This window comes from Euprymna scolopes, chromosome 37, assembly GCF_053919585.1.
Source record: "Euprymna scolopes isolate OS-2025 chromosome 37, ASM5391958v1, whole genome shotgun sequence".
Taxonomy (NCBI): Eukaryota; Metazoa; Mollusca; class Cephalopoda; order Sepiida; family Sepiolidae; genus Euprymna; species Euprymna scolopes.
In genome coordinates this window covers 53465424-53482988 of record NC_136518.1, presented here as the reverse complement: position 1 = coordinate 53482988, position 17565 = coordinate 53465424, and the positions used below count along the sequence as shown (strand labels likewise).

At 31.8% G+C, this 17565-nt stretch overlaps 1 protein-coding gene across 3 annotated transcripts in view; it reads right to left on the bottom strand.

Annotated features, from left to right (window-relative positions):
- Positions 1-17565, bottom strand: part of LOC145261197 (uncharacterized) — a 133486-nt gene that overhangs the window by 91156 nt on the left and 24765 nt on the right. For all 3 annotated transcript variants that reach the window (XR_013864420.1, XM_080119522.1, XM_080119520.1), the window contains exons 6-14: positions 15738-15848; positions 12700-12784; positions 11169-11236; positions 10215-10286; positions 8817-8947; positions 8051-8183; positions 6143-6268; positions 4323-4469; positions 3605-3689 (exon numbers count right to left, since the gene is read on the bottom strand). Coding sequence is in view for 2 of the 3 variants with exons in the window: in XM_080119522.1 (XP_079975648.1) it covers positions 3605-3689; positions 4323-4469; positions 6143-6268; positions 8051-8183; positions 8817-8947; positions 10215-10286; positions 11169-11236; positions 12700-12784; positions 15738-15848 (958 nt within the window). In the remaining variant the exon portion in view is untranslated. The remainder of the gene's footprint in view (positions 1-3604; positions 3690-4322; positions 4470-6142; positions 6269-8050; positions 8184-8816; positions 8948-10214; positions 10287-11168; positions 11237-12699; positions 12785-15737; positions 15849-17565) is intronic.

The window sequence follows — 17565 nt, the reverse complement described above, 5'->3', positions numbered from 1 at the left end:
GAATGCCTTATACCCAACAGTAACATTTTAAAAATATTTATAATGATCGGTTAATTAGTTTAGAAGCGAATCCTGTACATATAAGATATATATAAATATATCTAACTTTAAAAAGATAAATATTATGGTTGTTTACTACATCATCTAGATCAAAGTGTAGTATCTGTTCTTCAGATGCTGCACTTCCATTTCTTGTTCTCTTTCGGTGGAGGAGAAATCCTTCACGACTGAGACAATTTTAATTTTTGTACCTTTTCTCCACGTTAAAAAAACGACCCTGGTGTCTAACTCTGTCCCGTGGGGAGGCATAGTAAATAGGTACATCATCTAGAGCCTCAAATTTTAACGGTCAACAGTAACATTTTTTATTCATATACGAACAGGAAGACCCGACGTTGCTCGGGATTGAAGGAGGATCACTACTATCTACTTTTTTACTATGTTCATAGCAGGGGTTCTGTCACTTAAAGGTGAGGGTGGGGCTTATAGATAATCTGCACACAGAGGGTAATGTAGAGCTTCGTTACCACTTCCATTGTCTTCTCCAGTAAATTTTATATAAGAATACATTTTTTGCGTTTTACGTAGATTTTCCAAACGTGTGTGCATGTGCGAAAATTTTTATCTGCTAACTTTATGCATATTTTTATTGTTTCTTTTTTTGTTGTAAACTTCATTAAAACAGTGACTATATCTCCATTTTTTTTTGTTTTGATTTTTCCCTTAAAAATGATTTATTATGGACAATTTTTTTGAACCTCCATATCTGTGGAAGAAACAAAGTTTTTGGAATCTGAATTTCCTTTTTTGCCATCATCTAAACCATTCATGAGTGCAAGTTCAGTCACCCCCTCAAAAAAAAAAAAAAAAAAAAAAAGAAATTATGATGTACGTATCAGTCACAGAACGAAAATTTCACATCCATCAAGTAAATTGACCAAGTAGTTTTATTTTTATAAAGAAAATCATTTTAATTGATTAATGTGAAATCGCTAGCACTCCAAGGCTGATCTCACAAGTTTTAATTGCAGAGTTATCTGCCCTTGTTCCTACAAGACAACGACACAAGACAGTCCTTTTTGCTTACTCATAAAATTTGATTTCTTTTAGTTAAAAAGAAAACTACTTGATCAATTTATATGCTTTTTGGAATATGACATTTTTCGTTCCATGACAGGTACTTACAAAGATTTTTATAAATTTTTTTTAAATAGATTGAACAATGGACAAGAACATATTTATGTACAAGTGCATTGTGCACGGTAACAAGCAAATAAGATAACGTAAGAATTTCAGTTATAAGTGTCCAAGAGCCTTTGCTTTATCATTCAACGAGAAGCACACATAATATGTGAACTATTAATACCGGACACACTCCTTTCTCGACATTGTCCTAATTTTGACCGTGATTGACCTTCCCAGGTCATGAATAATGTAGAAATTGTTTTAATAGATATCATCATAAACATAAACTCACAGATAAACGTGGGGGTGGGGTTATAGGTTGGTTGTTTTTGTTTTACGGCATATCAACCCTTTTCAATTTATTTAATGCCGAATCCAAAGATTTTGAAGAAAAAATTTTTAATAGAATATATTTTTTTTGTGCAAGTCAGTTTCTATTTAACCCATAGTTGGGACCCTAACAGGTACTACCACTTCGGGTGAGAGTGGACCTGGGAGCAATGGCAATTAAAGGGTGGCTCCACACTCCCCAAAGCCCGCAAGCTGGGGCCTCACCATCAGATATAGTTTAAGGTCATATCCAGGACCAAGGTATAGGTAGTTATTGTCTGGTGAATGCGCAGCTCATTGTCCGAGAGTAATGAAAGTAATACAGTTGTACAACTATTATTGGTAAAAGTTATCAATACAATTAGTAGAGTAAATGTTTTTACACACAGCATTGCCCCAGGGGTGGGGAAGGAAGGAAGGAAAATTGGTAAGGTTGGATTTAAAAGTGCTGGGGTGTCATCCTAAATAATTAATAAGACAAATTTGACAACAAATGATACATGCAAAATGCGTATGCACTAGGACCAACTCAGGATCACACCTACTATTGTAAAAACAATCATCAGTGTCTTTGTATGTATTTGAATTGAATGGCATTAACACAAAACCTGTTGGACATTTATAAACAAAACTTGGCAGACAAGCCAGGCTGAACTATGGTACAATTAGTGAAATGTTTGTGAATTTATTGATGACCAGTAGGTTGGCCAGTGTTGCGCAGTCGTAAAATAAGCTTAAATATGATACTTTAATTTATGCAGATTTCATATTCATTATTAGAGAGCCAATTCTCTATTGATTATTATGTTGTACCCATTATATAGTAGTGATTTCAAACGTTAAAAAAAAAAAAAAAAAAAAAAAAAAAAAAAAAAAAAAAAAAAGACTTTGGTGCCATTGGTTAGAATTGAAACCAAAACATGTAGCACTCAAGTCTTATTCATTACCATCTGATTTAATTCTATACGTATATAAAAACTTAAAAAATAATGTTGTCAAACATAAATGTATATTTACGCATGCATAGAAATAACATGTTTAATCGACATATGTTCGCCAAATTCCAATATTTTTTAAAATTTTTAACCCTTTACTGGCTAAAGAACAAATGTAATTTATTCCATGTGTCCAAATCCCCTATATATCAATATTCAAACATGTGTCCAAATCCCCTATATATCAATATTCAAACCTGTAGACCAAAAATTGACAGAATAGTTTGGTAGAAACTGTTCTTCACATAGACAGACAAGATCACTTATATATATGACTAGCAAGGAAACCCAACATTGATCAGGATTGAATGATGATCAACGAATATCTCACACTCCCATATTTTTATTATCAAAATCAGTGAAATCACCCATTTTTCAATCAAATCGATTGATCGCCTGCTTTAGTTTGAGATCCATCATAGCTGCACATATCTCTGCGCAGTGACAATCAAAAATACATCATCTACATTGCACCGTAGAGAACCTACTGTTGCTTTTATAATATTTTTATATGTAACGGCTTGAATTAAAGTTTAAAATGAAAAAGTCAATATCATGTTTCAGTTGAGCTTTAAGCAGAAACATTTATTTCGAACGAACCTAGTGTTGATTTTATATGTCAGGCCTTTCGGTTTGTGTGGTAATAAAACTTCTGAAATGCACTGGTGATGATAGGCTGTGTAACGTGTTAACTTTGATCAAAATCGCTTGTTCCTCCTTTCGTCAGATTTTTTCGATTATCGATACTTATCGAAAACATTCTGATACAAAACCTATCTAAGAACACTGCCAGGCACATAAAGGAGCTTCGTATGAAATTTCATAAAAATCAGCCCAACTGTTTTCAAGTCCGTAGGGAATGAACTCACTCACACATACACACACACATAGAAAAAGTTCCTTTTATATAATAGTAGAGATAGTGCCATTTTTTGGTTGGGGGTTAGGTTATGTATATTTTTTTTTATATAGTTCAAATACATTTGGACAAGAGATTAGTAGATCTTTGTTATTTTAATCATAAATAAAAAAATAAAAAAAATTATATATATATATATATATATATATATATATATACACACACACACACTAACCTCCAAGTGATGGTAAGTGGGAAGATTGTTCAAGTTTTCTTTTCAGCAAACCGGGACACCAAGTCTCACGACGATTAATTTTTTTCTGAAACAAATAAAACAATTTTTCATTTTTACAAAAATGCAATAATTTTCATTTGCAGCATATATATTTCTACACATAATAGCAATATTACTTTTCTACACATAATAGCAATATTATTTTTCTACACATAATAAGTAATATTATTTTTCGACACATAATAAGCAATATTATTTTTCGACACATAATAAGCAATATCATTTTTCGACACATAATAAGCAATATTATTTTTCGACACATAATAAGCAATATTATTTTTCGACACATAATAAGCAATATTATTTTTCGACACATAATAAGCAATATTATTTTTCGACACATAATAGCAATATTATTTTTCTACACATTATAGCAATATTATTTTTCTACACATTATAGCAATATTATTTTTCTACACTTTACATATATTACTATATTACTTTTTTTTTTTACTTTGGAATCACTACTTATCAAGGCCTCAAGACCATTCGAGGATAAGGGTTAATGAATGTAAGGTGATAACGTAGTAATCGTTAATGGTGTAAACCGGGTAGAATTTGATTATTTATGGGGACGGCTCAACAAGAACCTGTTTACATTGGTTTAGATTTTTAATAGCATTTGTAAAACTAAGAAACATTTTTGAGAATGACTTACCTGTATGGAGCTGGCGGTAGACACACACATCATACTTTTCAATTCGGAAATCATATTTTTGTACTTCACTTCCAATTCATTTTTCTCTTGACCATGAACGTCATAACAACGGTTCAAACTCTTTGGTACAATTGACTGACTCTTGATCTGATAAAAGAAAAAAAAAAAAATTCTTTATTAAATTTTTTTTTTCACCTCAAACAAGCACATTGCCACTTGGAATCTAAGGAGCTACTATTTACAATTGTGTCTAATAGGCGACTGTGGGGAGTTAAGCAGTGAGATATCTGTTCACATTACATTTAAACTTGTGTAGGTTAGTACACTATGGGAAGCCGGAAATATGGAGGAAATTCCAAAGTCTAGTAGTCTGAGGGAAGACTATTAAAGTAGAAGACTTTCCAGCATCTAGGGACCCCAATAGTGAAGGGGTGGGATTTTAATTGCTTGTTGAATTAGTCAGGAGTATATATGTCAAGGGGGCACAAATGCTATGAGTTCATCAGAGCCCATTCCATTAAAGTACTTATAAAACAGAGACAGGGATGCAGCATCTCAGCGTTGGAGCTTAAAATCTTTATAAAATCTGCTTTGTGAATTTTTTTTTTTACTTATTCACTCAAAAAAAAAAAAAAGGCATATTGCCACAGAGACGTAAGTGACTGCAGAAAAGCTTTCTGGCATGTGCTGATCTCAACAGCTGGATTAAGTGGACATTTTAGTTTTACATAGTAATTTAGGGTAAGATTTTCACTTTCAAGTTATAAGAGCATTTGATGTGCATGGCTAGTGTGATATATTTTTGCCACTTCTGTTTTAAAGAAGGGTTATCTAAGTGAGAGGACTCCCATTTACTAAAAAAAAAAAAAAAAAAAAAAAAAAAAAGCATTGCCGAACAAGTTCATTTATTTTTGTAGTTTTGACATTGTTTCATTGCTTTGGGTTTTATTTATTTTTAGTTTTGTGTATGTTAATTAACAAGTTTAATTATTTCATTACTTAACATTGTTAATTTGTTAATTAACAAGTTTAATTATTTCATTACTTAACATTGTTAATTTGTTAATTAACAAGTTTAATTATTTCATTACTTAACATTGTTAATTTGTTAATTAACTGGTTTCCAACTTGCTTCCTTTTTCAATTGATTAATTGACTAATTGTTCAGGTATAGCATTTGTGTATTAATATTTTTCATTTGTATTCATTTTTATTATTATTATTCAAAAATTATACATTTAGGACAGAATTGGTCATCGTATTATAATTGGGAAAAATATTGGAATCGTTGCAACATTAAGTCTAATATATAAAAGGCTGTCTCCATATTTTCAAACTATCTTTTCCGAAATCAAGTCGCAGAGCAGCACTAAGGTACTACATATGATTGGAATTTTTACGGACCGTTCTTTCATGGGTCTTTAACCGATTAAAATATTTTTTAAAGGGTCGAAATTGAAAAAATCGTTATGCATTTTGTAGATTCATCTTAGTTTATTTCTAATTTTTAATCAGTTCATATACGTGTCACATTGGTACAGTGGTAACGTCATCAGCTTTGAATGCTACAGTTTTGCTTTTGATTCTAGCTGATGGCAGCCAATCACTTTTTTTTTTACTTTTGATATCACGACTATAATATATACGAATCTAGACAAATTAAAATATATTCAAGTATATTTTATGACTAGGCACCTCCTCCTCTACTCCTACTAGTATTACATAAAATTTTGCTTAGTTTTACACGGTGGTTTTTTTTGTTTTTTTTTTGCATTGTTTTAGCAGAAAAAAGAAAAAAAAAATGCATATATAATTCTTACAGTTTCAAGTTGTTGTTTTAAATCTGCAATTTCTTTTTGGTACCGTTTCAAAATTGCTTTGTCCGATGTGTCAGTAAGTTCGTTAATTGTTGGCTTGTTCTGGATGACCTTCGCTCGACTGGCAAACTGAAGACAAACGCATAGAAAGAAGAGTAAAAGCAAAACAAAATCGATAAGCAATTGAAGATTTAAAAAAAAAAAAAAAAAAAAAAAAGGCAATTTTTTGTGTAAGGCCACAGTTCCATCTCAATAAAAAAAATATTTTTTTTAAATAAAAACATACACAAAAATCTTTATGATGTACCTGTCACGAAACGAACACATCATATTTCAAAAAAAATTATGTAAATTGATCAAGGTTTTTTTTTTTAACTAAGAAAATTCGATTCTATGAGTAAGCAAAAAGGGACTATCTCGCATGATCATCTTGAAAAATAAAGGGCAGATAAGTCCACAAAAACTTGCAAGATCAGCTTCGTAATGCTAATGATGTCATATTAATTGCTTAAAACCATTTAAAAATGATTTCCTTTACATAAAAAATACTTGATCAATTTACATAATTTCTGGAATATGAAATTTTTGTTTTGTGATAGGTATGTACAAAGATTTTTCTGTATTTTTCATTTAGATTTAACTATGGGCTTACACTCAATTTTTTTTTTTTTTATTATTATTATAACAGTAAGGGGAGACTTGATTCCAAATATTTCTCATGTTATATCTCCTCTCTTTGGTTTTCATACATAAAGTAAATTTCACAGTGTATAAAGATTATTCATATTGGAGATATTCATAATCGTACTCTATTTCCAAAAGAGGGGAGATATAACATATGAGAAATATTTGAAATCAAGCTTCCCCTTGCTGTTATTTCAGATCATTTGAAACCATAGCAGCAAGTTTTAGTCTCCCCTCCATCAAGGCCAGGGGTTTTGGGGACATATATACACTAGCGATGTTCCAAAAGTAATGTCTTTTTTTTTATTCTGCCCGAATGAATCAGAGGGGGATTGCAAATTGCATTATGATGACTGAACTTATACATTCATGACTTGAAAGTTCCATCTATCTATTGCAGATATTGATGGTATGAGACTGTCATGGATGTGCATCAAAAGCAGAGATGCAGCACTGAATTCCTGGAAAAGTGCATCTAGAATGGTGGGGAGTATATAAAAAAAAAAATTCTGAAGTACAAATGGTCACACATTTTAATGGTACCACTCCCGTTTTCATAGATCTTCAACTTTTTGAAAAAAAAAAAAAAAAAAAGAAATATGGAGGCTTTATTTTTGGTGTGTGTGTGTGTGTGTGTGTGTGTATATATATATATATATATATATATATATATATATATATATATATACATACACACACACACCAAAAATAAAGCCTCCATATTTTTTTTTTTTTTTTGAATTCATTCAAAACGTATCGCAAAAACAAATAACATATATATATATATATATATATATATATATATATATATGTTATTTGTTTTTGCGATACATTTTGAATGAATTCAAATATTTACGAAAGTGCATTTTTACCTAAATGCGAGTTGGGAATAATTTTCCCTTTAACCAACCTGGTACCCCCACATGGGGAGCGGCATACATATTGTTTTTAAAATATAATTATCCACTGACACATGTTTCATCATCTCGCTAGATTCAGCCACTCTGATGAGTCATAGACGACGAAACACGTGTCAGTGGATTATATTTTAAAAACAATATATATATATATATATACATACATACACACACACACTCTTTTTTATATTAAACAGGACATGTTGCCACTTGGATGTAACTGGCTACTATTATTGGGTGTCGTGTGAGGAGCAGTAAAATGCATGTTTAGATTTAATAAAAGAAACGTTTAAAAATCAAATAAACTTACTCTTAAGGTAGAATTTGTTTCATCAATAACAGTTGTATTAATCGTACAGATAATTGCCGTTTTACAGTTGCCACCCAGACCATTCTGCAAAAGCCGAGTTAACTTGGAATCTCTGTAGTTGATGTGTTGATTACTGCAATAGAAGATGAAAAAAATATTTTTTAAATTGATTAAAATCACAAGACCTGTGTTGACCCCCAGAGTATGAGTCTTAACGAGTCAGAAATCTTTACCAAAAGTGTGATAGCAATATTTTGGCGTGGGTAGCAGGAGTGGTAGATAAAATAGCAAAAAGGAATTTTCACTAGAAACTAAAGTTAGAAAATTAAGTTAACGTGCTTTGAAAATTATGTTACTGACAGAAAGTCTGAAGCAACACTAATCAAAGAGGATAAAATCTTTCTTTTGAACTGATGATGTGAAAAGAAAGATTAAAGAAAGAAAATAAAAGGCATATTGAAAAAAAGGAAAAAAGACAAAGGAAAAAAGAAAAATAAAAAAACAAAAGGAAAAAACAAAAGGAAGGAAAAAAAGAAAGGAAAAAACAAAAGAAAGGAACAAAAGAAAGGAAGAAACAAAAAACGAAAGAAAGGAAGAAACAAAAAACGAAAGAAAGGAAGAAACAAAAAACGAAAGAAAGGAAGAAACAAAAAACGAAAGAAAGGAAGAAACAAAAAACGAAAAAAAAATGAAAAAACAATAAAACAAAAAAAAGGAAAAAGAAAAAAGAGTAAAGAAAGAATGCTGACAACCTTTCAAGACTTACCTGACACCATCACTAAGTTTGCTTATCACAAGGCCAAGCACCATTAAACTTTTGTTGATAGCGCAACCCTCTCGGAACCGTTCACCTGAATTTTCAGATGATTTTTCAGATCCAGCCAAATCTACAAAATACTGTTCACAAAATATATACAAAATCAAATATTTAAAAAAAATCTTTTAAAAATCAGATTTGTTAAAGAATAGATGGCATGTATTTTGATCTAATTACTAATTAAACATTTTGGGTAAAAAAAAAAAAAAAAGTCTGCTGTTATAATTCTAGGCTTCCTAAAATTTACCACAGCTAAATATCAAAGCTATCTACTTTCCTAATATTAGAGAATCACAAACGAGCCTAGTTTAGCTTTGCAAAATTGTTAAATTCCTTTCAATTTTAACTTGTGATATATCTGGTTTATTTTTTCATTATTTGATAAAATTTGGATGGGGAGCAAAATTTATTATTTTTTATAACTCTTTTTCACGCCAAACAAGACTATTGCCACTTGAATGTAAAACCTTACTATTTGGGATCATGTCTACAGGGAATGTGGGGAGATGAGCAACAAGATTGCTCTTTCAGATGGTACTGGTTCCAACCCGGTCGGATGCAGATGCAGTTCTTAGTAGAGATACAGACACAGACGACTTCCCTTTATATAATAAATAAATTAAAAAAAAACAACAAAAAAAAACAAATGCAAAACATACAGACAAATCTTTATAATGCTCAAACCAGTCATGTCATGGAACGGAGATGTCATATTTAAAATCACTTAAAGAAATAAAATTTTATGATGAGGGAGCCAGAGTGTCTTAGAATATGTTAAATTTTAAGGGAAACAACTCAATTTGACTACTTAGATTTTGTTTGTATAAAAAATAATTATAAATTTTTTTTCTTTTTAAATTGCTAAAAATCATAAAATTTTGATTTCCTAAAAAAAAAAAAAAAAAAAAAAAACCTGATCAATATACATTATTTTTTTTGGAATATGAAATCTTCATTCTGTGATGAGTACATACACCATAAAGATTTCTCTGTATTTTCTATATTTTTAATTAAGTTAAATTCTTAATAAAAACCATTGGTTTTTATCCCATTTTTACTATTAAACATCTATTGATTTTCTGTCAGCATAAAATCAATAGTTTGTTGTTACACGATTGCTAGTCACCTGATTAGTCAATGCATGCTAAAAATCACATCAGAATAGCTTTCTTCAAAGAAATAAATACAAAATAATTTGTCATTACTACAGTTACAGGTTATTTCAAGATGTTTCTTTTTTTTATATGGCAGAAAATATTGCTACCAAAAAGGCTGATACATACGACTTTAATTTAAAAACATAAAATTTGTAAATGAATGGAAACAAATTAGTCATCAGTCACTTACCAAACTAGAAAGTCGAACTGATTCATCAATCAGTTCCTCATCTGATTCATGTCTTTCCTGACTTTCAATAATCTATAGATTAAAAAATAAAATTAAACATATTTACTTTTAAAAACAGAAAGAAAGAAAAAACATTTTGACAGAAAGAAAAAACATTTTGACAGAAAGGTTGGTTGTTTTTGTTTTACGGCATATTAACCCTTTTCAGGTTATTTAATGCCGAATCCAAAGATTTTGAAGAAAAAATTTTTAATAGAATATATTTGTTTTCAAGTCAGTTTCTATTTAACCCATAGTTGGGACCCTAGCAAGTACTACCACTCTCGGTCAGAGTGGACTTGGGAGCAATGCCAATTAAAAGGGTGGCTCCAGACTCCCCAAAGCCCACACCACTGGATATAGTTTAAGGTCATATCCAGGACCATTTTGACAGAAAGAAAAACATCTTGAAAGAAAGAAAAATAAAGGTTTTGAAAGAAAGAAAAATAAAGATTTTGAAAGACACAAGAAAAATATTTGGAAAAAGAAACAAAATATATTAAAAAAAAAATATCATGAAAGAAAGAAAAATATCATGAAAGAAAGAAAAATATCATGAAAGAAAGAAAAATATCATGAAAGAAAGAAAAATATCATGAAAGAAAGAAAAATATCATGAAAGAAAGAAAAAAAAATATCATGAAAGAAAGAAAAAAAAATATCATGAAAGAAAGAAAAAAAAATATCATGAAAGAAAGAAAAAAAAAATATCATGAAAGAAAGAAAAAAATATTTTGAGAGAAAAAAACTTCAGTTATTGTTATTTAGTAGCAATTTACCCATAGACCATAGTAGCATATCTGCTTCACCTTTTATAAGTATTGCCTTAGACACTAAATATTTTACTTAGAAGTTTGGTTTCAACAATTAATTATGACTTCTTTTTAATAATTAAGAGAGAATAAGTTGACTTACTATTTGAAATATTGCATGAGACCGAGAACTTTCTTCATTCCTTGCAGTTTCAGCAACTCGCCTTCGAGCTAAAAAAAAAAAAGAAAAATCAGATTTAACAAAAAAATAAAAACAAAATAAAAGAATTGTTTTTGAAATCTAAAATTAGGCTTAAATTTTTCAGATTTAAATACCCACACAACTTCCAGTTTTTCTTATTCCTGGGGCTCTAAAAGCCGTTTCTTAAATGGAAAAATTAAATGGCTGCAGGCATTCAATTATTGATTTTTTTTTTTTTTATTGTAAAAAGATAGGATACACTACTACAGGTTTAGAAAGCTTCAGGATGGTTCACGAAAAAGAAAATAAATAAATTTACAAAAAAAATGTCGCAATTTTTTATTAATTTAAAACAAAAAAATGCTTGTAAGCACAAAAATGTAGTAAAATAACGAGCAGGAACAACTAATGAACAAGTAAGGAACAACTAATGAACAAGTATAAGCAAATGCTAAGCTTCTCATCCAAGCTGAAGAGGTGGCAGTTATCTCCTTTGGACCAATTGGAAGCAGACAGGAATTGTTGTCTCCAAGGTCTATATAAACACGAGCACGCAGCTTGTGACTCTCTTTCTTCCATTCAGCAGTTTAAAGAAATTTCTCCTCCAATTCTAAACAGGCCACCAAAATTATTTTGTGGAAATTCCACAAAATAACTATAGTAGCCTTGATGAAAAGTTGCCAATTAGATCTTTTATAAAGGAGAAAAATAAGAAAAAATATGACAAGTATAAGTAAAATCTAAAAACAGCAAATAGTTCTCAATGTTTACAATGCTTGGCAAGCGCATGCATAGGACGACAGGTATTTATTTTTTATAAAACACCAGCAGGGTGGGGGGTGGGGGGGCTTTTTCTGGTCGTAAAATACGCTTAAATATGATATTTTGATTTATCCAGATTTCGTATATATTATTAGAGTGATGATTTCAAAAGTAAAAAAAACAAAACTAAAAAAGCTAAAATCGAAACCGAAAGCAAAACTGTAACATTCAAAGCTGATGACGTTACCACTGTGCCAACATGACACGCATATGGATTGATTAAAAATAAACTAAGATGAATGTACAAAATGTTTAACATTTTTTTTAATTTTGACTCCATAAAAACTATTTTAACCAACTAAAGACCCATAAAAGAACAATCCATAAAAAAATACAATCACTGTGACTTTTAGTTTTGGAAGATATAGAGTTTGAAAATATGGAGATAGACAGTGCCGTTTATATATTAGAATATACAGATCAAGTTCAAAATATTTCATCAGATTGATACCAAAATTGTTTTACCGCATCTAAATTCATTTTCTACTTTAAAGTTTTAATCTAATCAACCCCAATCCTAATTATTCTGTTTTAATATGTCTTTCAAAATAAATTTCATAATTATTTTCTTATTGAATTTCTGAATTCTTGTTTATTTTCATTGGCTTTAAAATTGTTTTCTCATAGCAATTGTGCCTCAAGGTTCTGTAGATAATGTTTGCCAACTAACCATCGCCTTTTCTCTTTAGGTTGAGAACATCAGCTGCACACCGAAAGACTTCTTCTTGAAGACCATTCACAATGATTTGTCGATTCTGAAATAGAATTTTAAACAAAATTAGAAAAAAAAAAAAAAAAAAAAAAAAAAAAAAAAGAATGACTTTATTCATCATATTCAATTGACACCATGCTCTATAACAGACACGACAGGAAAACAAATGAACACATGATGATGTAAAGATAGAAGCTTGGTTTTAGACGCATAAAAAGTAACCAGCCACTTTTTTTCCCCATTGTATCACATGCTCAAGATTAGAGGAGAGAGAATCAGAGAGAACTTGGTCATTTACGGTCTTTGATATGCTGCCATAAATGATAGTGTTGTCAGCAAAAATGTTTACGAATGATCTAAGGATGCGATTTGAACGATCATTAATGTAGATCAGGAAGAAAGTTGGACACAAGATGGACCCCTGAGGGACTCCAGCATGAATACTATGAGCTTCTGATTTCTGCCCATCAACCACTACTCTTATGAACCTATCATAGAGAAATGATTTAATAATTGAAAAGACATTTCCAGCTTTACCATAGCTGGAGATCTTGTGAAGCAGACCTTTATGTCATACCCTATCAAAGGCCTCTGATATGTCAAGAGCAATTGCCCTAGAAAGGAAGCCTCCGTCGAGAGTTTCGCTAAACAAAGTTGTCTTATAATTTTAAGACAAAACTCCAGGTTGTCCTCAATGGTCGTACATCTAAACAATATGATATAAATGCGAGAGTGCCTCAGGGGTTTATCCTTGAACCTCTATTATTCCTAATATTCATAAATGACCTCCCTGACAAAATTGTTTGTGAGATGGGTATATATGCTGATGACACCACGCTCTATAACAGACACGACAGAAAAACAAATAAACACATATCTAAAGAAATGGCAGAAACACTAGAGGATGACCTCCAATCTGTAGTGGAATGGGGACAAAAAAATGGATGGTCACATTCAATGCTGCCAAGACTAAACTTGTCTCCTTCAATACAAGAAACCTTCTCTACCACCAATAGCAAAGGCCAAAGCCTCTTTATCTGAAAGTACATCTTTTAAACTCCTTGGCCTAACGTTTACAGGAAACACGAGTTAAAATAATTATATAGAGAGCATTGCCAGGACTGTTGCGAAAAAGGTAGGTTCTCTCTACCGTGCTAAAAAGCTACTAATGCCCGAAATTATCCTGTACCTCTATAGGGCCACCATTCGCCTATGTATGGAGTATTGTTGTCATATTTCGGGTGGTGCATCTGCTACTAGTCTCTCACTCCTAGACAAGGTTCAAAAGAGAGTCGCCAACCTGATAGGTCCTGAACTGTCATCTAAGCTTCAGCCTCTGTCCCATCAACCAAATGTAGCATTCCTCTGCCTGTTCGAAAAGTACTTTAACAGTGAATGCTCTGACGAACTGCAAGCACTTGTACCCCCTCGATGTAAATATCCCCGACAAGCCGCAAAATCCCACCACTTCACAGTTGAGATCTCCAGATGTAAGAGAGCCTTCTACTCCAGTAGTTTCTTCCCCAGAACCACTTGACTTTGGAATTCCCTTCCGGGTTCCTGCTTCCTCAACTGTACTGACATGCAGAAGTTCAAGTGTAACGTGAACCGACATCTTGCTGCCCAACTCCCCACATAGTACCCCTGTAACATATGTCCCTGATAGTAGCCCCCTACATCAAAGTGGCAATGTGCCTTGTTTGGGGTGAAAATGTAATAAAAAAAAATTTAACATTTAATTTGAGTAGACCATTAGAAATTGACTTCCAAACTTATCTGCTTTCTTTGAAAGTCATTTCCTTAATTGAAGCAAGATTTTACAGACTGGATGTTCTTTCCGATGTCTACCCTGTGTGGTGATGAAGAACACTGTTTTCATTGAGACATCATCTCTAGGGGATTGCTTAGCAAGGTTAAAGAGCATTTTACTTGCCTTTAAAAAAGTAAGAAAACAACAACAAAAAAAAAAATTTTTATCGGAATCCTTTGAGAGGAGTAATTTGTGTATTTATTTGTTTGCGGACTGTTATCCCCTCCTTCATAGTTGTTTCACCATGTTCCAGCCAACTCATCCTCTGGCCTTCTTCAGGTGATTTACCACGACAGGTAGGAATGCTGAGTCTTATAACTGTATCCCTCGTAATTACTAGTAGTTGTTGTCTCACTACGTTTTTGGCCAACTAATCCTCTGGCTTGCTTTGGGCAGGATTAAAACTGCTTTCAAACAATGTTCACCTGGAACCGTAGATAATCACTGCTTCTATCCACTGTGCCACAATCCTACCTAAAAGCAAACCAGAGGATTAGTTGGCCAAAACGTGATAAAGACAGCAACTATAGAAGGCAGTAATTACTGATAATACAGTTATGAGATTCAGCATTCCTATCCCATCTCTGTTAATCACCTGAAGAAGGCCATAGGATGAGTTGGCCGAAACCTGGTGAAACAACAACTACGAAGATGAGAATAACAATCCGCAAATAAATAAAATATTCTGTTAAGTATTTTATCAGAAATAATAAACTAGAAACGACATGAGAATCTATAACTGCGTCCAGACAATTTATGGGATTAAATTACAACTGCAATAATCCTTATTGAAAAGTATTTTTAACAAGTTATTTGTTAACTGGAAATCCATCTGTCATCACCAACCAGTGTTTTGTCAACAGAAATCACGATGAATGGCCATTGTTCATTGTAGTTACAGATTGATCATCGGCTTGCATGACTACTAGAAAAGTTTTATATACAGCATCTGGTGTTTACTAAATGGTTACTCATCTAAATACTGACCAAATCCATCATTGCTTAACTTACAGAAACTAGTAGGTTAACATGATTATAGCCATATAGTTGTTAATACCCAATAGTTATTCCATCAACAATTTACAAAAAGAGAGATGAGGAAGAGACAAGAGACTAGAGAAAGGAGGAGAGAAAAAGTTAAACAAAACAAAAAATATTGTAGCAAATAAATAAATAAAAAACGTACCTCATCTTCCATCATTTTCAAGGTTTTCTCTTCAGGGTCGAGTAAATCAGTAATCTTTTCGTTATAGATTTCCATGTAAGAAACCCTAAGCAGAAATTCTCGGTCTGGACTCTGGATATTTAAAGAAAAACAAAACAAGTATAACATTGAAATAGAAATGCCATCTATAACATTTTTTACCAAGCTTTAATTAAATGAAATGATTAATTGATCTTTGGGGGTTAGAAACAGAAAATTCAAAAAGATTTGCACATATTCAAGCATTTGTCCACAACGAAGAATCACTTTTAACATCATTTTCACCACTTGACAAATAGTGAAACAAAAATTTTGTTAAGTACTAACATTGTACTTCTAAAAACAAAAATAATTTTAAGGCTACCAAAATTCATAATAGAATCATTGGCAAGAACCTACAGTATAGTACATGTAAAGTACTTGGTAAAATTCTGTTGTAAGTTACACACTTCTGAAAGTTAACAGTCCAATCCTCAGTGCGAGCAACATAAAAAATATAATTACTAATTATTTAGGATACTATCCAGTCATATACAGCATAATCACATTGACCCACCAGTTCCCACTGGATCACCAAAGTTAAGCAACGTTGAACCTGGTCAGTATTAAATGGGTCACCACTTGGGACTTCCAGGTGTTGCATGTGCTCTCCGTTTATCTCGGCATTGTTTCCAGTCGTCCTGGACTTCTCCTTGCCACTGAACTCAAACAGTGCCGATTCAGGAGAGGTGTGGTTTGAGATTGCACAACACTTGCCTCACAATTACACCCGCAGCTGCTCCTACAGGGGGTATCGTTTGTCTTTCGAGACTGAACAGAGGCAGCGTATCAAGTCATAGCTGACTGAATAAGAACATACTACCCTCATGGATTAAATAAAAGGTTCTGGTCAAAATTTCATGTAGATTCTCGAGTTTGACAGAAAGATTCCCAAAGAAGGGCAGAGATTAAATTCAGTGAAATGCTGTGCGAATAACACTCAAGATGAGAAGAGTAGTTTGAATAATCCAAATATGAAAAAATAAATCAACTTTTTATGGATAACTCAAATCTCTTGTTTTATGGACAATACATGTTTGTTTATTAAACCAGGTTTCCTTGATTACATATCAGTGGCAAGTTTAGAGGAAACTTGTAATGAAATAAACAATGTATTTAAGAAGATACACACATTTAAATTGGTGCAAGTCCAGAATTCAACCAAATTTGAAAAAAAAAAAAAAAAACAGAAAATCTTTTTTTATCTATATGAATGTATGGAAAAAATGTCATATTCCAAAAAAAGTCATGTAAATTGATCAAATGTTTTTTTTTTAACAAAGAAAATCAAATTTTATCAGGAAGCAAGAATTGGTGTGTCTTCTGCTATATTTAATAAAGGGAGATAACTCAATTTAAACTACTGAGATAATTTATATGATTTTTAGAACATGATATTTTCGTTGCATGATGGGTACATCATAAAGAATTTTTTGTATTTATTTTTTTGTTATTAGATTGAATCTGGATAAGAGCCATAAAATTATTATTGAATAACGGAGATGCGACATAATGGAGTACACAGCGACGATGACGATAAGATAATTAGTTGTTTTCATATTAATAATAGGAGCTGAGAGAGATGCGAAGGGACGTGAAATGGACAGTTCTTTTTAAACACAGAGGAAAGATACATTATTGGTGAGGGGACAGACAACACATTGGAAGGAGTTTACACAAAGTTCAATATTCAAGATGATGGGACAGCATGATGTCATACAATAACAGAAGGCTCATTACCTTGTTGAAATAACGACGAAGACAAAGACAC